Source organism: Macaca mulatta, chromosome 11, assembly GCF_049350105.2.
Source record: "Macaca mulatta isolate MMU2019108-1 chromosome 11, T2T-MMU8v2.0, whole genome shotgun sequence".
In the NCBI taxonomy this organism is placed as follows: Eukaryota; Metazoa; Chordata; class Mammalia; order Primates; family Cercopithecidae; genus Macaca; species Macaca mulatta.
In genome coordinates, this window is record NC_133416.1 from 100,811,552 (window position 1) to 100,833,174 (window position 21,623).

At 40.5% G+C, this 21,623-nt stretch overlaps 1 protein-coding gene across 2 annotated transcripts in view; it reads left to right on the forward strand.

Moving 5' to 3' along the window:
* The window catches only part of MRPL42 (mitochondrial ribosomal protein L42), a 35,345-nt gene that overhangs the window by 9,246 nt on the left and 4,476 nt on the right, over window positions 1–21,623 (forward strand). The window contains exons 4-5 of one of the 2 annotated variants that reach the window (XM_015152447.3): window positions 1,271–1,355; window positions 10,013–10,176. In XM_015152447.3, the coding sequence (XP_015007933.1) occupies window positions 1,271–1,355; window positions 10,013–10,176 (249 nt within the window). Of the gene's footprint in view, window positions 1–1,270; window positions 1,356–10,012; window positions 10,181–21,623 lie in introns of those variants that run through there. The other variant, XM_077954766.1, reaches the window with a different exon arrangement.

Below are 21,623 nucleotides of genomic sequence, written 5' to 3' on the forward strand. Positions count from 1 at the left end.
TATAGAAACGGGGTTTCAGCATGTTGCCCAGGCTGATCTTAAACTCCTGAGCTCAAGCGATCTGCCTCCCTCGGCCTTCCAGCATGCAAGGATTACAGGTGTGAGCCATCATGGTTGGCCTTTTATTTTTATTTTTGAGACAGGGTCTCACTTTGTCGCCCAGACTGGAGTTCAGTGACGCTATGTCAGCTCACTGCAGCCTCAACCTCCCGGATTCAAGCTATCCTCCTGCCTCAGCGCCCCCAAGTAACTGGAACTGTAGGTGTGTACCACCACACCTGGCTAATTTTTTTTATTTTTTGTAGACAGGATTTTGCCATGTTACCCAGGCTGGTCTCAAACTCCTGAGCTTAAGTGATCCTCCCGCCTTGGCCTCCCAAAGTGTAAGGATTACAGATGTGAGCTACCACACCTGGCCTTGACACTAATTGTACATCTAATGAGTACTATGATAGCGATGAAACTGGAGTAGGTAACATTTTTTGAACCTGGAAAGATTGAGTCATATGCGTGTTTTGCATTATATAAAACTATCTTCTCATGAAGAAATCATTTGGCAGATTAAATGTTCATTGTAGCCATGTTATAGTATTCAATCTTGTAACCATGGTGAAACAATCTAATACCTATTCTCTGTTACCTACAAATTATTTTGTTGTGGTATTTAAGCTGACATATTCTGTGGGATGGTCTTCAGTTGTCTCCTGTGTTTTGGGTACCAGGTTTGCCAATCCAGTGATGTAGTATCTTCTCTTCAGCAATTTGTGATTAATTAATTTTAGCTTTTTTTTTTTTTTTTTTTTTTTTTTGAGATGGAGTCTCATTCTGTTGCCCAGGCTGGAGTGCAGTGGCATGATCTTGACTCACTGCAGCCTCCGCCTCCTGGGTTCAAGTGATTCTCCTGCCTCAGCCTCCTGCGTAGCTGGGAGTACAGGTATGTGCCACTACACTTGGCTAATATTTGTATTTTTGGTAGAATCGGGGTTTTGCTAGACTGGTCTTGAACTCCTGACCTCAAGCAATCTGCCCACCTCGGCCTTACAAAGTGCTGGGATTACAGGCATGAGCCACCACGCTGGGCCCAGAATGATTATTCTTAAAGCTAAAATTAGGCCGGGCACTAATTTTAGCTTTAACCTGGAGTGCCCATTGCACTCCAGCCTGGGTGACACAGTGAGATTCCATCTCAAAAAAAAAAAAAAAAAAAAAAAAGAATAATCATTTTGCCTTGAATACAGTATAACTTTATTTCTAAAACATTCTTTTTTAGCAACGTAGAGCTTGCTCTGACTTCTGATGGCAGGACAATAGTATGCTACCACCCTTCTGTGGACATTCCATATGAACACACAAAAGTATGTATGAGAAAATGTCTTGTAGTTTTTAATTTGCTGTTAGAAATGTTTGTACTTCTTTATAGTATCCAGAAAGAAGGGAGTCGTCTGATTTTCCTTGCTTTAGATTTTCTTTTGGCTTTTTAATTTTACTATTTTGATTTTTCTCTTATTTGTTTTTCATCTGCTTTCTTTACAGTCTTTTGTTTTGTTTTTTTCAGAATACAAAGTGAACCATTTAAACACAATTATGGCATCAGTTTTCTGGTCTAAAAGATTTGGTAGATTTCTGGTTAAAGATCAAATACATCTAATATAAAATTATAAAATGCATTGTCCCATACTGCCCCATATTATAATGTAGAAAATTATGAAAAAGTTGTATTTTAGAGTGCTGTTACAAATAAAAGTTATATTTTAGAGTGCTGGGATTACAACTACTTTTTTACTGTTGGTTCTGATGGGTTTTTTTTTTTAACATTTGGTGAATTTGTTTTTTTAATTTTTATTTTTTAATGGGACAACATAGGTATGTATTTTGAATGACTCAGTTAGATTTCTTTCCCTATTTTTTTAAAAAATCAAGTACTAGACAGAAGAGGATTTTGTATTGTTTTTAATATAATTTATTTTTAGTTTGACCCAAGTCTTTTTTTTAGTTTTGTATTTCAAAAGCTTTTTCCTATTTCTTTAAGCCTCCTTCTACTAGGTAATGTTTGATTTGCTTTTTTTTTTTTTTTTTTGAGACAGGGTCTCACTCTGTCGCCCAGGCAGGAGTGCAGTGGCGTGATCCGGCTCACTGCAACCTCCACCTCCTGGGTTCAAGCTATTCTTCTGTCTCAGCCTCCCAAGTACCTGGGACTACAGGCACCTGCCACTACGCCCGGCTAATTTTTTAATTTTTTTAAATTTTTGTATTTTTAGTAGAGACGGCATTTCACCATGTTGCCCAGGCTGATCTCAAACTCCCAAGCTCAGGTGATCTGCCTGCCTTGGCCTCCCAAAGTGCTGAGATTACAGGCATGAGCCACTGTGCCCAGCCTTGACTTGCTTTTTGAGGAGAAAATAATTAGATGGCTTAGGTCATCACATGATGTATTTAGTGGTACTTATTTTAAAAAATCATCATTAAGGTCAGGGTGCTGGTTGATTTGACAAATAATTTCTTTCTTTTTTTTTTTTTTTTGAGACAGAGTCTTGCTCTGTTGCCCAGGCTGGAGTGCAATGGCGCGATCTCGGCTCACAGCAGCCTCTGCCTCCTGGGTTCAAGCGATTCTTCTGTCTCAGCCTCCTTAGTAACTGGGACTAGAGGCGTGCCCCACCACACCCGGCTAATTTTTGTATTTTTAGTAGAAACAGGGTTTCACCATGTTGGGCAGGATGGTCTCAATCTCTTGACCTCATAATCTGCCTGCCTCAGCCTCCCAAAGCGCTGGGATTACAGGCATGAGCCACCGCGCCTGACCTACAAATAATTTCTATATTCCTTTTTAAACTCACCATTTTGTCTCCCTGCTTTGTTAGGAAACAAAAGCCAGGTATCATAGGTACTAATCCAGTGCCTCTTTTGTATCACTTAGTTGGGCAACGTTTAGAAAAATAGGCCTACATCACTGAGTTTTGGCCTGTAAACCCTCCAGGTCACACTATGTTGTGCCTTTGTCCATTGTTATTTTGTTGAATATCTTCGGTTTATTTGCCCTGTTTTAGCAATTATACTAAGAATGCCAGGTCATTTCACATCATCCAGACTCTTATCCCCATATGGCTCTTTATACCTCTGAATCTGACCGTCCTCAACTGTCAAAACTTTCCCACTGTACTTGTAGAACTTACCACCCTTGACAAAATCTCTTACAACCTTAACCTATTCCAGAATGTTGCTTCACCTTCTGACTCTAATAGAAACCTGCCTGTACCCTGGAGACATTACTTCCTCAGCAGTTCTTTTAAGTAGTTGCTGTTTTCTCTCTCATACTCTTTTACCACTGAGTCTAAAGATGGGGAAGGTATCCCTGTAGCTCCTCATTGTCAAATCTAGATAATTTCTCTTCCTTCCTAACAATTTCTGGCTTTGTAGCTTGTATCATCCAACTAGATCATTTACTATCTTTTTTTGTTGCTGTTATCTACCAACTGCCAGGTTATTTCTCCTCCTCTACCACTCTGCACTTCCTTGAATTTTCTAAGCTTGCTGTCACACTTTCTCCAATACTGTTTTACCCTCATTCTTTGTTACTTCAATATCCATGTAGATGATCTAATACTGTGGTGTCTCACTTCTTGATCTCTCACTACGTCAGCCACCCATTTCCATGGGAGGATTCCCTAGAGATATTCTAATTACCAATAATTGCTACTCCTCTTTTCCAATCTAAATTTTAAGAAATCCAATCATTAACTACCAGTCCCTCTTGGTCTCCCAGCTCCAAGAATTATTCATTCCCTCTTTGTAACCTACATCCATTGATCCAACCACTTTTTCACAGTCCCTCATGTATCTCACACATTCTCACTCCCTCCTTACCCAGCACAGATTCGTATCATGGTTTATCATTATCATCATTCCTCTGTATACATGCCCACCTCCCCTGCATCCTCTTTCTTTCTTGTATTTCCCTTGTTTTGACAATTATCTTCTCTGCCACATCATCAATATTCATCTCTAGTTTAGGTAAGTAATCACTCCTACAAGTTTTCAAGTAAATCACTCCACTGCCACCATACTGACCACAACCGCAGCTGTTTTTCAACTGTATTAGGCGAGCTCCCCACTCAGAGCTCTTGTATTTCCTGCTTCCTTTGCCTGGAATGCTTTTACCTCATAGTTTACTCCCTTTCCTTAAGGTCTTTTTGCTTATCTGTTATCTTGTGTGGCCTTCCTTGGCTACTGCATTTCAAGTTGTACCTTTGCTCCTGTACTCCTTGTTGTCCTTTGATTTACTTTTCTCAATAGCATTTATTATTTCTAGCATACTGGATGTTTTCTGGCTGTCTCCCATCACTAAAATGTAAGCTCGATGAGGACAGGGCCTTGTGTGTTTTTTTCCCATGCTTGGTCTTCAGCACCTGAAATAACACTTTGAACTTGAACTTGGTAGGTGCACAATAAATATTTTTCTATTAAGTGAATGAAATTGTTCCTTCCTCTTCATGCTTAAGGGTTTTATGTTTTAGGGCTAAGAGACATTCACATGAGAAAGCAGGAAAGTTTTTTGTTTGTCAAGCAATAAATTGTAGATTGGGCTGCAAAATAAGAAACATTCTTGAGAACATGTTACTATTAGAATAATAGTAACATGGGCTCAAGCAGTCCTCCCACTTTAGCCTCCTGAGTAGCTGGGACTATAGAGGCACACACCACCATGCCCAGCTAATTTTTACAATTTTTGTAGACAGGGTCTCACTGTGTTGTCCAAACCGATATGGAATTCCTGGACCCAAGCAGTCCTCACCTTGGCTTCCCAAAGTGCTGGGCTTACAGGCGTGAGCCACTGTACCTTGCCCAATCTGGTTTGTTTTTTTTTTGAGACAAAGTCTCTGTCAACCAGGCTAGAATGCAGTAGTGTGATCTTGTCTCATTGCAACCTCCATGCCTCCCCAGGTTCAAAGGATTCTTATGCCTCAGCCACCCAGATAGCTGGGATTACAGGCACTCATGACCACGCCCAGCTAATTCTTGTGTTTTTAGTGGAGAGGGGGTTTTGCCATGTTGGCCAGGCTGGTCTCTAACTCCTGGCCTCAAGTGATCTACCTGCCTTGGCCTCCCAGAGTGCTGGGATTACAGGCATGAGCCACCATACCTGGCCCCATTCTGGTCTTTTTGACAAAGCTCTGACTTGGCTCCCTTTCTACTTTTCACTGATATCTTTGTTACTTTGCATTTCTGTAGTGCAGTCATGCATTGCTTACTGATGGGGATATGTTCTGAGAAATGCATCATTAGGCAATTTCATTGTTATGTGAACATCATAGAGTGTTACTTATGCAAACGTAGATGGTATAGGCTACTACACACCCAGACTTTATGGTATAGCCTATTGCTCCCAGGCTACAAATGTATACAACATATTACTGTAGTGAATACTATAGGCAGTTGTAACCCAATGGTAAATATTTATGTATCTAAACGTATTTAAACATAGAAAAGGCACAGTAAAAATGTGATATAAAAGATAAAATGTAATACACCTGTATAGGGTACTTAGCCAAAAATGGAGCTTACAGGACTGGAAGTTGCCCTGGGTGAGTCAGTGAGTGTGAAGGCCTAGTACATTATTGTACACTGCTGTATACTTTATAAACAAACACTATATGTTTAGGCTACACTAAATTTTTTAAAAAATATTTTTCTTTCTTTAATAATAAATTAACCTTAGGTTACTGTCACTTTTAAACTTGATAAACTTAAAAAAAATTTTTTTTTTTTTTTTTTTTGAGACGGAGTCTTGCTCAGTCACCCAGGCTGGAGTGTGGTGGCGCTATCTCAGCTCACTGCAAGCTCCGCCTCCCGGGTTCACGCCATTCTCCTGCCTCAGCCTCCCGAGTAGCTGGGACTACAGGCGCCGCCACTACGGCCGGCTAATTTTTTTGTATTTTTAGTAGAGACGGGGTTTCACCGTGTTAGCCAGGATGGTCTCGATCTCCTGACCTCGTGATCCGCCCGTCTCAGCCTCCCAAAATGCTAGGATTACAGGCATGAGCCACTGCACCCGGCCAAAACGTTTTTAATACTTTTTTACTCTTTTGTAATAACACTTAGCTTAAAATATCGTGTACAGCTATACATAAATATTTTCTTTATATCCTTATTCTATAAGCTTTTTTGTATTGCAATTTTTGTTTGCACTTTTTAAACTTTTTTTGTGAAAACTAAGACACACACATAGTCTAGGCCCACACAGGGTCAGGATGATCAATATTACTGTCTTCTACCTCCACATTTTGTCCCACTGGAAGGTCTTCAGGGACAATAACATGCCTGGAGCTGTCATCTCTTATGATAACAATGCCTTCTTCTGGAATACCTCCTGAAGGGCTTGCCTGAGGCTGTTTTACAATTGACTTTTTTAACAAGTAGAAGGAGTACACTCTAATGATAAAAAGTATAGTATAGTAAATGCATAAACCAGTTGCCTAGTCATTTATTATTATTATTATTTTTAAATTATTTTGGTTGAGACAGGGTCTCACTACATGTTGCTTTGGCTGGTTTTGAACTCCTAAGCTCAAGCCTCACAAAGTGCTGGGATTACAGGCGTGAGCCACTGTACCCTGCCGTTATTTATTATTATTATCAAGTATTATGTGCTATATATAATTGTATGTGCTATACTTTTATACAGCTGGCAGTGCAGTCAGTTTGTTTACTTTAGCACCACCACAAACATGTAAGCAATGCATTGCACTGTGGCTTTCTGCACCATCACTAGGTGACAGGAATTTTTTTAGCTTCATGATAATCTTATGGGACCACTGTAGTATACACTGTCCTTCATCACTGTACATTGTTGACCAAAACATTGTTATTATTTCAGACAGAATCTCGCCCTGTCACCCAGGGTGGAATGCAGTGGCATGATCTCGGCTCACTGAAACCTTTGCCTCCTGGGTTCAAGCAATTCTCCTGTCTCAGCCTCCCAAGTAGCCGGGATTACAGGCATGCACCACCATACCTGGCTAATTTTTGTATTTTCAGTAGAGACAAAGAGTTTCACCATGTTGGCCAGGCTGGTCTTGAACTCCTCACCTCATGTGATCCGTCCACCGCGGCCTCCCAAAGTGCTGGGATTACAGGCGTGTGTCACTGCGCCCAGCCTCAAAACATTCTTATGCAGCCCATGACTTTACTTAATTGTGCCACCTCCATTGCTTTTTAAAAAACATACATATAAAAATAGAGATGGCGGGGGGTCTCACGATGGTGCCCCGGCTGGTCTCGAACTCCTAGGCTGAAATATTCCTTTGCTACTTTGACCTTCCTAAGTGCTGGGATTGCAGGTGTGAGCCACTGCACGTGGTCCACGTTGCCTTTTTTTTTTAATTGAGACAGGGTCTGTCTGTGTCACCCAGACTGGAATTCAGTGGCGCGATCTTGGCTCACTGCAGCCTCTGCTTCCTGGGCTTAAGCGATCCTCCCATTTCAGCCTCCTCAGTAGCTGGGACTACAGGCATGAGCTATCATGCCTGGCTAATTTTTTGTATGTTTTGTAGAGACAGAGTCTCCAACTCCTGAGCTCAAAGTGATCTGCCCAAAGTGCTAGGGTTAACACGTGAGCCACCGCACCTGACCACATTGCCTTTTAAAGAGGTCTTGTTTCATGTGCATAAACTAGATATAAATGTATGCTATAATATTTAATACAGTGGTAGAATGTAGTTGTCACTAATAGTATATGAATGTAAAGAAAATATCTGTTTGAATTGTTTCTTACTGGTTGTAAATTCAGATTTTCATTGTATTAAATACATATATATAGTTATTTTAAAGCAAGGCAGTGTTACAGTCTTGTTACATATATATTATTATTGAATATGTTACTTTCATTATGATAGCTTTATATAGTATTGAATGTTACAATCTTTGTTACATACCTTAATAACACTTAATATTTAAAATATAGGTAACTTGACCCTCCAAGATAGTGATTCCTTTTGTTTTCTGTTTTGTTTTGTTTTGTTTTGTTTTGTTTTGTTTTGATACAGGGTCTCTTTCTTGCTCAGGCAGGAGGGTACTGTGCAGTCATGGCTCACTGCAGCCTTCAACTCCTGGGCTCAAAGGATCATCCTGCCTCAGACCCCAAGAAGCTGGGACTGCAGCCGTACACCACCATGCCTGGCTAATTTATTTTTTGTTTTTAAATTTTTTTTTTTGAGACGGAGTCTCGCTCTGTTGCCCAGGCTGGAGTGCAGTGGCCGGATCTCAGCTCACTGCAAGCTCCGCCTCCCGGGCTTATGCCATTCTCCTGCCTCAGCCTCCCGAGTAGCTGGGACTACAGGTGCCCGCCACCTCGCCCGGCTAGTTTTTTGTATTTTTTAGTGAGGACGGGGTTTCACCATGTTAGCCCATGTTAGGATGGTCTCGATCTCCTGACCTCGTGATTCGCCCGTCTCGGCCTCCCAAAGTGCTGGGATTACAGGCTTGAGCCACCGCGCCCGGCCCGCTGTTTTTAAATTTTTTGTAGAGATGAGGTCTCACTGTGTTGGCCAGGCTGGTTTTAAACTCCTGGGCTCAAATGGTCCTCCCACCTTGGCCTCCGAAAGTGCTGGGATTACAGATGTGAGACACGTGGCTGGCCAAGACAGTGATTCTTAAACTCTTTAGTGAGCCACTATTACTGGTGGAATATGTTGTATATCATTCATGTGTGTCGAGGAGATGAGATTTTTAGTAATCATTAACTTTGGGGGAAAGGTATTTAAATAACAATATAGCACTGTTTGGTGGCATTTTAGTCACCTGAAATGAAAATGTTGAAAATTTTTCTGCTTCCATTGGATATAAGAAATGTCATTTTCTTTCTTTTTTTTTTTTTTGAGACGGAGTCTTGTTCTGTCACCCAGGCTGGAGTGCAAAGGTGCAATCTTGGCTCACTGCAACCTCTGCCTCCCGGGCTAAAGCAATTCTCCTTCCTCAGCCTCCCAAGTAGCTGGGATTACAGGCATGTGCTACCGCACCAAGCTAATTTTTGTATTTTTAGTAGAGACAGGGTTTCACCCTGTTGGCCAGGCTGGTCTTGTCCTGACATCAGGTGATCCACCCGCCTCGACCTCCCAAAGTGCTGGGATTACAGGCGTGAGCCACCGCGCCCAGCCAAAAAATGTCATTTTCAATGAAAAGTTTTTCAGTTTCTCACCTTAATGATATATAAAGTGAATGGTAAACTTTTAAGTTAAAAAATAATAATAGACATAATTTATACCTTTGAGAAACAGAAACTAAAGTAATAAGTACTTTATTACTGTGGAAAATAAGAATGTTAAATGAGGGCTTTCTTTTTTTCTTTTTTTTTTTTGTCTATTTGTAGTAGAGACAAGGTCTCGCTGTGTTGCCCAGGCTGGTCTTGAACTCAAACTGAAGTGATCCTCCCACCTTGGCCTCCCAAAGTGCTGGAATTACAGGCATGAGCCACCACACCCGGCCTTTCTATTTTTCTTTCTCTTTTTTTTGAGACAGGGTTTCACTCTGTCACCCAGGCTGGAACGCAGTAGTGTGATCACAGGTAGCTTCGACCTCCTGGTCTCAAGTGATCCTCCCACTTCAGCCTCTCGAGTAGCTGGGACTACAGGTGCATGCCATCAAGCCTAGATAGTTTTTAAATTTTTTTGTCTGACCATGTTGTCCAAGCTGGTCCCGTGCTTTGGAACTCCTGGGCTCAAACGATTCTCCTGTCTTGGTTTCCCAAAGTGCTGGGATTATAGGCATGAGCCACTCACTGCACCTGGCCTAAATAAGAACTTTATTATTAGAAAAGAAACCTAAAATTTGGTGTGAGAAGAAAAATATTTCTGACTAATGAATAATGCAACTAAGTGAAACTTTGTTTTGATAACTTATTTGCCCTCCCTAAAGTACTATAGTGAATTACTGAGTATAGTAATTGTTTTATTGTAATCTCGAACAAATGCTGGCTAACATTCCCACATCTTCATGATGTTTGTTACTGATTATTTTGTAGCCTGTCCCTCGGCCAGATCCTGTGCATAACAATGAAGAAACACATGATCAAGTGCTGAAAACCAGATTGGAAGAAAAAGTTGAACACCTTGAGGAAGGACCTATGATAGAAAAACTTAGCAAAATGTTCTTTACAACTAAGCACCGTTGGTATCCTCATGGACAGTAAGTTTTCTTTTCTTTTCTTCAATCCCCACTAGATACAGTAAAGGAACACCTTGATTTTCTTGCAGAAACAAACTTGTGAAGTGGTATTTTGCATGAGGAAATTAACCCCAAGTATAATCACATACTATTTTGTACTTTTTTTTTTCCTTTTCTGAGACAGGATCTCACTTTGTCACCCAGACTGGAGTGCAGTGCCACAGTCTCAGCTCACTGCAGCCTCAACCTCCAGTGCTCAAGTGATCTTCCCATTTAGCCTTCTGAGTAGCTAGGACTACAGGCATGTGCCACCACACCTGGCTAATTTTGTTTTTTTTTTTTTTTGAGTCTTTCTCTGTCAACCAGGCTGGAGGGCAGTGGCGTGATCTTGTTTCACTGCAACCTCTACCTCCAGGTTCAAGCGATTCTCCTGCTTCAGCCGCCTGAGTACCTGGGACTACAGGCACGTGCCACCACACCCGGCTAATTTTTTGTATTTTCAGTAGAGATGGGGTTTTACCATGTTAGCCAGGATGATCTCGAACTCCTGACCTTGTGATCCACCTGCCTTGGCCTCCCAAAGTGCTGAGATTATGGACGTGAGCCACTGAGCCTGGCTCATTTTTTTTTCTTTTGTAGAGGCAAGGGCTCACTTACTGTGTTACCCAGGCTGATTTTAAACTCCTGGAGTCAAGTGATCCTCCTCCCTCAGCTGGGATTATAAGCATGAGCCACTGCCACTGTACTTTTAAGTTTACATATAATTTAGCTAAAATGAAATAGTACTTCTTTTTTTCTTTATTTTAATGGGGGAATTTAACCAGAGCTTTCAGTGAATTTTATAAGAGTTCTTGAAAATTTTTACATTCTATGATGTATTCATTTGATATGTTGTTTTTGTTCATTTTCCTGTTAAGTAATTGATTGTGTCTTCAGCCTTTTATTAATTTCTTTATCAGATTTTGAGTTACTGCAAAAAATATTGGGTTACAGCAAATGATTGGGCAGCATATGTTGTTCTCAGTTCCCTTAGAAAGTATAATTGCCCTGATGTTCACAAACACTCACATTTTCCATCTATTCTTACCTGCCATTTGACTCTGGCATTAATTAGTTTTCCTTTTTTTGATTTTTTTCTTTTGTATCTGTCTTCTTCCATACCAAACTATAAGATATTTTTGTTGTTTATATTTGAACAAACTTTTTTTTTTTTTTTTTGAAAAGGAGGTCTCACTGTGTTACCCAGGCTGATCTTGAATTCCTGGGCTCAAGCAATCTTCCTTCCTCAGCCTCCTAAGTAGCTGGGATTACAGGCACACTCTGCCATGCCCAGCTAGTTTGAACAAAACTTTGTTCTTACTTGTTTAACTCAGTAACTAGCACTGGGCTGAGTACATTTAGAGAATTAATGAATATACATTCATCGAGCTGCTCTAAGTGCTAGTTAATGCAAAACATAATCCCCGTTTACAAATTGTTTATAGTCAAGGAGGGAAGGAAGTGGAGTAAATAAACGGTTAAATCAAGTGTAATTGAGCCTTGAAGGAGGGTTAGGAGTTAACCCATTGAGAATGAGGGGTAAACTTCACAGGCAGAGGAAATAGCATTTCAGATAAAGTGTGTGGGGGAAATTACTAGTAGGTCAGATTATGGCACCCAGAATATTAATTTATTATAACAAAACATAGCCCATTGTTTTCTGTGTTAAGAAGCCCCTTTTTTTTTTTTTTTTTTTTTTGAGACGGAGTCTCACTCTGTCTCCCAGGCTGGAGTGTAGTGGCGCGATCTCCACTCACTGCAAGCTCCGCCTCCCGGGTTCACGCCATTCTCCTGCCTCAGCCTCCCGTGTGGCTGGGACTACAGGCGCCCGCCACCGCGCCCGGCTAGTTTTTTGTATTTTTTAGTAGAGACGGGGTTTCACCGTGTTAGTCAGGATGGTCTCGATCTCCTGACCTCGTGATCCGCCCATCTCGGCCTCCCAAAGTGCTGGGATTACAGGCGTGAGCCACCGCGCCCGGCCAAGAAGCCCCTTTCTTAATAATCTCTATAATAAAAGTGATTTTTTATATCATTTTCCCAAGGAAAAATATTGATTTTTTTTTTTTGCGGGAGTGGGGCCAACGTGGTCTTTCAATTCCTGCTTCTCTTTTGTATCTCCTTCTTTGATTTTTCCTTCTTATTTATTTTATTTAATTAATTAATTTATTTTTTGAGACATAGTCTCACTCTGTCGCCTAGGCTGGAGTGTGGTGGTGTGATCTCAGCTCACTGCAACCTCCGCTTCCCGGGTTCAAGTGATTCTCCCGCCTCAGCCTCCCAAATAGCTGGGACTATAGGCATGTGCCACCATACCTGGCGAATTTTTTGTATTTTTAGTAGAGATGAGGTTTCACCATGTTGGCCAGGCTGGTCTCGAACTCCTGACCTCAGGTGATCTGCCCACCTTGGCCTCCCAAAGTGCTGGGATTACAGGCGTGAGCCACTCCTCCGGCCTTCCTTCTTATTTAATACCCACTTTGTTTATGCATGCTACCTGGATTTTTCCTTATATTTTTAATTGTAAAGTTAGGATATGTGCAAACAAATTAGGGAACCATCTGATAGCCCTATATCTTAAATCATTAAATCTCATTATATTCTGAGATTTCTTTTTATGATTCTTAACATCTCTCATGTTTATTTTTGACTTGTATCACATTATCCAGGTATTTGAGTTCAAACCTTGTTTCAACGTCTTCTGTAATGGCTTTCCGTACCTGTTTCTTTCCTGCATGTTCCATATTGCTACAATCTGTTTTAAGCATTCAGAACCAAATAATTCTAAAGGTGTGTAACCTGACAGAGACAAGACTGAAGACAGGGAGAATAATTAGGAGTCTTAAAACCAAGCATGTTATCTTTAGACATTTGTGTTTAGTACCCTAACTGTTTAATCTTATTTACTTAATCTTACTGCTAATCAGCTTTTGACTGCTAGTTAGTTTAATCTCCTGATATTTTTTTTCCCATCAAAACTACTAGGCATTTTTTATTGTAAATTAACTTTAATTAGAGGGACTTGATTGTCCCAATATCTATCCTAATAAAGAGCTTGGGAAAAAAACCCCAGAGACTAGTTTATGTGTATAAAGAGAAATTTTATCTATAGGCCTTGTCCTTGTAGATGTATCATCTTGCTGAATTTTAAATAAGCCTATGTGTAATCACTTATCGTTCAACACGTATTTATTTGGTATCTACATATATATTTTGGGTTAATGTGAGTCATTTTCAGGTGTTGGTTTCTGGATGTCAGTGACCATTTCTTTCTTTTTTTCTATCCCTCTATCTATCGGTCTGTCCGTCTGTCCATCTGTCCATCCATCCATTGATTGATTGATTCATTCATTCATTCTCAGCTTGTTTTCCCTAGTCAGACTATTTCTTTTTAAACCTCATTTAATATATAGAAGGATGTTTTACTAAATATTTCACAGTTCTTAAGTTACAGCAGTCAAAAGAATGGGACTCATTATGAATTTATTAACTGGGGATGTATAACTTCTTAAATAAGTTTTCATTAAAAGGTATAAAACACATTTTATTTTTATTTTTATTTTTATTTTTCTGAGACAGAGTCTTGCTCTGTTGCCCAGGCTGGAGTGCAGTGGTGCCATCTCGGCTCACTGCAACCTCTGCCTCCTGGGTTCAAGCAATTCTAGTCCCTCAACTTCCCAAGTAGCTGGGACTACAGGCGCACACCACCATGCCTGGCTGTTTTTTGTGTTTTTAGTAGAGACGGGCTTTCACCATGTTGGCCAGGCTGGTCTCAAACTCCTAACCTCAAGTGATCCCCCTGTGTTGGCCTCCCAAAGTGCTGGGATTACAGGTGTGAGCCATCATGCCTGGCCAAAACACACATTTTTTAAAAGTATTTTTAAACTATGCAGAAGTATTTAAAATATAAAATGGAAGTGTTCTCTCTTTCTATGTTCCCCATAGGGAATTGGGTATAATATGAGGTAGGGCTATTCTTAGAGGTAGAGGTTAACCTACCTAGATGTTGAACATCTTTTCGTGTGCTTATTGGCCATTCATATGTTTGGGTTTTGGGTTTTTTTTGTTTTCAGTTAAGTATCTGTAGAAATATTTTGTCTATTTTTTAAAAAGCAAATTGAGTGTCTTATTAAGGTATAAAACTTAACAGACCAAAGTGGTATATGAGCTATATGCTTTGTAAATTTTGTTATCTAAGCTTGCTTTTCACTATGTATGTTTAATGTATGTATGTATGTATTTTAATAGATACTGTCTTAGATGTGGTTTCCTAGAAGACCGTAAGATAAGGATTTTTTTGTTGTTGTTGTTTTATTTCAATTTTTAGCTTCAGGGGGGTACACAAGAATATATTATGTGATGCTGAGGTTTGGAGTATGATTGAACCCATCACCCAGGCAGTGAGCTAGTGCCCAATAGGTAGTTCTTCAGCCTTCTCTCACCTCTTTCCCTCCTGCCTGTTGTCCCCAGTGTTTTTTGTTTCCATCTTTATGTCCATGTGTACTCAATGTTTGGCTCCCACTTATAAGTGAGAACATGTAGTATTTGGTTTTCCGTTTCTGTGTTAATTCGCTTAGGATAATGGCTTCCAGCTGCATCTGTGCTGCTGCAAAGGACATGATTTTGTTCTTTTTTATGTCTGTATAGTGTTCCATGGTGTATATGTACCACATTTTCTTTATCCAGTTCACCATTGACAGGCACCTAGATTGATTCCCTGTCTTTGCTGTTGTGAGTAGGGCTACAGTGAACATACAATTACATGTGTCTTTTTGGTGGAACAATTTCTATTCCTTTGGGTATCTACCTAGTAACGGGATTGGTGGGTCGAATGGCAATTCTGTTTTTAGTTCTCTGAGAAATCTCCAATTGCTTTCCATAGTGGCTGAACTAATTTACATTCCCACCAACAGTATGTAAGCATTCGCTTTTCTTTGCAGCCTTGCCAACATTTGTTATTTTTTTCTGTTTTTAACAATAGCCGTTCTAACTAGTGTCAGCTGGTATCACACTGTGATTTTTATTTGCATTTCTCTGATGATTAGTGATGTTGAGCATTTTTTCATATGTTTATTGGCTGCTTGTATGTCTTCTTTTGAGAAGTATCTGTTCATGTTCCCTTGCCCACTTGTTAGTGGAGTTGTTTGTTTTTTGCTTAAGTTCCTTATAGATTCCAGAGAGTAGACCTTTGTTGGATGCATACTTTGTGAATATCTTGTATTCTGTAGGTTGTCTGTTTACTCTGTTGATAGTTTTTTTTTGCTGGGCAGAAGCTCTTTGCTTTATTTATTTATTTATTTATTTATTTATTTATTTTTGAGGCGGAGTTTTGCTCTTGTTGCCCAGACTGGAGTGCAATGTCACGATCTTGGCTCACCACAACCTCTGCCTCCTGGGTTGAAGTGATTCTCCTGCCTCAGCATCCCGAGTAGCTGGGATTACAAGCATGCACCACCATGCCCAACTAATTTTGTATTTTTAGTAGAGACGGGGTTTCTCCATGTTGGTCAGGCTGCTCTCAAACTCCCGACCTCGGGTGATCCACCCGCCTTGGCCTCCCAAAGTGTTGGGATTACAGGTGTGAGCCACTGTGCTTGGCGAACTCTTTGTTTTAATTAAGTCCCACTTGTCAGTTTTTGTGTGTTTTTGCAATCGCTTTTGAATACTTAGTCATAAATTCTTTACCAAGACCAATGTCCAGCATGGTGTTTCTTTGAATGTAGCTTATGTTTCTTTCTTTGAAAGAAAAGAAAAATGTAAGCAGAATAATATTTCCTAGGTTTTCTTCTAGGATTTTTGTAGCTTGAGGTCTTATATTTAAGTCTTTAATCTGTCTTCAGTTGTTTTTTATATATCATGGTAGGTAAGGGTCCAGTTTCATTATTTTGCATATGGTTAGCCAGTTATCCTGGCACCATATGCAAAATAGGTTGTAGGTGTATGGCTTTATTTTTGGGTTTATTATTTTGTTCCATTTATCTCTGTGTCTCTTTTTTATCACTACCATGCTGTTTTGATTACTGTAGCCTTGTAGTATAGTTTGAAGTCAAGTAATGTGATGTCTCTGGCTTCTTTCTTTTTGCTTAGAATTGCTTTGGCTATTTGGACTCTTTTTTGGTTCCATATGAATTTTAGAATAATTTTTTCCTTTTTTTTTGGAGACAGAATTTCGCTCTTGTTGCCCAGACTGGAACACAATGGCATGATCTTGGCTCACTGCAGCCTTTGCCTCCTGGGTTCAAGCAATTCTCCTGCCTCAACCTTCTGGGTAGCTGGGATTACAGGCATGTGCCACCACACCTGGCTAAGTTTTGCATTATTAATAGATACAGGGTTTCACCATGTGGCCAGGCTGCTCTCAAACTCCTGACCTCAGGTGATCCACCTGTCTCAGCCTCCCAAAGTGCTGGGATTACAGGTGTGAGCCACAGTGCCCAGCCTAGAATAGTTTTTTTCTAATTCTGTGAAATGATGTTGGTAGTCTGATAGGAATAGCATTGAATCTATAGGTTGCTTTGGGCAGTATAGACATTTTAACAATATTGGTTTTTCCAACCCATGAGCATGGAATGTTTGTCCATTTGTGTCATCTGTGATTGATTGATTGATTGATTTTTGAGATGGAGTCTTACTCTGTCACCCAGGCTGGAGTGCAATGTCATGGTCTCCGCTCACTACAACCTCTGCCGCCCGAGTTCAAGCGATTCTCCTGCCTCAGCCTCCAGAGTAGCTGGGACTACAGGCGCATGCCACCACACCTAGCTAATATTTGTATTTTTAGTAAAGATGGGGTTTCACTATGTTGGCCAGGCTGGTCTTGAAATCCTGACCTCATGATCTGCCCGCCTTGGCCTCCCAAAGTGCTGGGATTACAGGCGTGAGCCACAGTGTCCGGCTGTCTCCTGTGATTTCTTTCAGCAGTGCTTTGTAGTTGTTGTAGAGCCTTTTCACCTCCTTGGTTAGATGTATTCCTAGGCATTTTACATTTTCTTGTGGCTGTTGTAAATGGGATTGTGTTGATAGTGTTGTTTGTTTTCTTTATCCTTACTCATTTTTTATTTAATCAATTATTGTGAGAGGAATGTTGAAATCTGCAACTGTAATTGTAGACTTCAGGCTCTCAGCTTGAACATTATTGGTATATAGGAATACTACTGATTTTTGTACATTGATTTTGTATCCTGAAACTTTACTGAAGTTGTTTATCAGGTCTAGGAGCCTTTTGGCTGAATCTTTAGGGTTTGCTAGGCATTGAATCGTTTTATCAGTGAAGAGAGATTATTTGACTTTTTCTTTTCCTGAATGGATGCCTTTTCTTTTTTTTTCTTGCCTGATTGCTCTGGCTAGGACTTCCCCAGTACTATGCTGAATAGGAGTAGTGAGAGTGGGCATCCTTGTCTTGTTTCTGTTATTAAAGGAAATGCTCTCAGCTTTTGCTTGTTCAGTATGTTGGCTGTGGGTTTGTCATAAATGGCTCTTATTGTTCTGAAGTATGTTCCCTCAATGCCTAGTTTACTGAGGATTTTCATCATGAAGGGATGTTGGATTTTACTGAAAGTTTTTTTCTGTGTTTATTGAAATGATCTTTTTTTTGTTTTTAATTCTGTTTATATGATGAATCACATTTATTTATTTGCATATGTTGAATCAGCCTTGCATCCCAGGCAGAAAGCTTGCTTGATCATGGTGAATTAATTTTTTGATGTGCTGCTAGATTTGGTTTGCTCGTATTTTGTTGAGGATTTTAGCGTCCGTGTTTATCAGGATATTGGCCCATAGTTTTGTTTTTTTGTTATGTCTCTGTCAGATTTGGGTATCAGGATGATGCCGTTTTTGTAGAATTAGTTGGGGAGGAGTCCTTCCTCCTCGATTTTTTGTTGTTGTTGTTGGGGGGAATAGTTTCAGTAGGATTGGTACTGGCTCTTTGCACATCTGGTAGGATTCAGCTGAGAATCTATCTGGTCCAGAGCTTTTTTTGGTTGTTGGTTTTATATTACTGATTCAGTTTCAGAACTCATTATTCATCTGTTCAGGGTTTCAGTTTCTTCCTGATTCAATCATGGGAGGTTGTACATTTTCAGGAATTTATCCATTGCCTCTAGATTTTCTAGTTTGTGTGCTTGGAAGTGTTCGTAATAATAGTCTCTGAGGAATCTCTTGAACCTGGGAGACGGAGGTTACAGTGAGCCTAGATTGTGCACCATTGCACTCCAGCCTGGGGGACAAGAGCAAAACTCTGTCCCTGCCCCCTCGCCCCCCAAAAAAAATAATAGTCTGTGAGAATCTGTTGTATTTCTCTGGGATTGGTTGTAATGTCACCTTTGTCATTTCTGTATTACTTTTAACCTGGATGTCTTTATTTTTAAAGTGGATTTCTTATTGGCAGCATATAGTTGGGGCTTGCCCTTTTTTTTTTTTTTCTCAGCTAATCTGACCTCAGTGCCCCATCTCATTTCAACATCAAGCTATTTAAAATGCTTTATCCCTCAGTTTTCAGCACTTTTACTCTTCCTCTGCTATTTGCTCTTAGCTTACTTTCTTCATGACATTTTACTTCTTTATATTCACTTTGAATGTCTACTGTCCCTCTTAGCACAACCATATATAATTATAGATTATTAGGTATCTGTTAATGTTATATTTACATTTTTAGGTGACTTTTTTTGGTTAAATCTTCTCTGGATTATTTTCTCTTTGTCAAGGATGTGGTTGGGCGTGGTGGCTCATGCCTGTAATCCCAGCACTTTGGGAGGCCAAGGTGGGTGGATCACTTGAGATCAGGAGTTCGAGACCAGCCTGGCCAACATGGCAAAACCCTGTCTCTACTAAAAATACAAAAATTAGCTGAGTATGATGGTGGATGCCTGTAATCCCAGCTACTCAGGAGGCTGAGGCAGGAGAATTGTTTGAACTCAGGAGGTGGTGGTTGCAGTTAGCTGAGATTGTGCAACCAGCCTGGGTGACAGAGTAAGACTCTGTGCCAAAACAAACAAACAAACAAACAAAATAAAACCCAAACATTTGTTTTGTAATTTGCCACAAGAATTCTAACACAGTATCCTTAATACAATGTATGGGTACTAAATTGTTATCTGATGGAATACTATCTCACCTAATTGTCTTCACAGCTTCTTTAAGGTGTTTAGTTCCTCTTTGAAATGGTACTTTATGGTAGTTTTGAGGATACACTGGTAAATTTCCCAGTGATTCTTGGAAGTTTTATTTCCAGAGTTCAGCTACCAGGTTATATGGGTTTATCCAGTTCCATTTTATCCAGGTAGGTCACAGGTGGGTTAAGATGTTCCTCATTATCAGATTCTTAATCAAGGTCAGCAGATCCTTAATGATCCGAAGGTGTTGCCCCACTTCATTCAGTCTTGAAACTACCTGCGTCTAATTACTGGCCTCACCCAAGGTGGGTGAACTGGGAGTGTAAGTTGTATGACTGAAGAATCAATGCTGAATAGGCCAGTGGCTAATAAGTATCGTTGATTAGATTATCTCATGTCTGAAAATCTGAAGTGTTTACTATTAAATCTGTGGGCCAGGATTACACGCTTGTAATCCCAGCACTTTGGGAGGCTGAAGTGGACAGATTGCTTGAGCCCAGCAGTTGGAGACCAGCATGGGCAACATGGCAAACCCCATCTCTCCAGAAAATGCAAACAACAACAACAAAAATCAGCCAGCTATGGTAGTATGCTTCTGTAGTCCCAGCTACTTAGGAGGTTGAGTCTTTAGTCTTCCTTAGTTGGCATGAAAAAAAATCAAGTCACAAAGTATTCCTTCTAATATAATCTTCCTAGAATACATCATTTAAGCAATATTATTGTTGCAGGACTTTTTTCTTAGGTCAGCTAAAGACACACAACCACAAAAAATTATGCTCACAGACAATTTGAAGGGTGAGGAAGGACACGGTTTATCAGGTGAAAAGGAAAAAACTCAGCAAAGCGAGAGAGGTTCCTGTTAACAGGCCCACATCTCACAGATTGAATCCCCAGGTTACCACACCAGATCATGAGAGGCCAGGCTCCTTTTTCCTGCAAACAGCACGAACTTCCCGAGGCTCTACCCCATTTTCCCAGTGCACAGGCTGGTCGGAGTTTCTCTGGGGGACCCCGTATCTCTATAGAGTTCCTGATGATGTGTCTGTTACTTTTCTCATTAATTCGACCTTAGTAACTGTTGAAATTCTTTTTATATATCTAAAGTTAATATACTATCTTGATTTATCTTGGTGCTTCCTTTTCATCTCCCTTGTCTCTAGATTTTGGAGTGCCCCAAGAATCAGTCCTTGGACCTCTCCACTTTTCTCTTCCATTCTCTAGGACAGGAATCTCATCCAGTCCCATGGCATTAAATACCATCTGTGTGATGATGGCTTCCAAATCCATCTGTGGTCAAGACCTGTCCCTTGACCTCTAGGCTTATATATCCTATTGCCTACTTGACATGTGTAGTAGGTATCCTTAACTTGGTATGTGTCTAACTGCACTTCTGATGGTCCTCCACAAACCAGCTTTTCCTGCAGCCTGCTCTCTCAGTTAATGCCAGTTCTGTTCTTCTAGCTGCTTGGGCCAAAACCTTGGTACCACTCTTGACTCCTTTCTCTATCTCATACCCAACATCTGGTCTGTTAGCAAATCTTGTTAGCTCTATCTCTAAAATGTATCCAGATGTGACTACTTATCACCATTCCCTCTGCCACTATCCTAGTCCAAATCACCATTCTTGCCTGTTTTGTTGAAATAATTTCCTAACTGGTCTCCCAGCTGCTTCCTTTGCTTTGCTGCAGTCTGTTTGTAGCATAGCAGCCAGAGTAACCATGTTAATACTTCCCTTGGTTCTTGTAATTTTTCTGTTGAAAATCCTCAAACAGGCCGGGCGCGGTGGCTCACGCCTGTAATCCCAGCACTTTGGGAGGCAGAGGCGGGCAGATCACGAAGTCAGGAGATCAAGACCATCCTGGCTAACATGGTGAAACCCCGTCTCTACTAAAAATAAAAAAAAAATTAGCCAGGCATGGTGGCAGGCGCCTGTAGTCCCAGCCACTCGGGAGGCTGAGGCAGGAGAATGGCGTGAACCCAGGAGGCAGAGCTTGCAGTGAGCTGAGATTGCGCCACTGCATGGCAGTCTGGGTGACAGAGCAAGACTCCATCTCCAAAAAAAAAAAAAAAAAAGGAAATCCTCAAACAGCTTCCTATCTCACTCAAATACTCTAGGCCTACAACTACCTACATGATTTGGTCCTGCATTACCTTTCTGCTCTCATGCCCTACTGTCTTTTCCTTGTTCATGTATTCTGGCTAGATGGCCTCTTTTTTGCTTTTGAACATGCCCTTCCTTCCACCTCAGGGCCTTTATACTTGCTGTTTGTCTGCATAGAACACTCTTCCTCGCAGTATCAGTAAAGCTAGCTCTCTTACTTC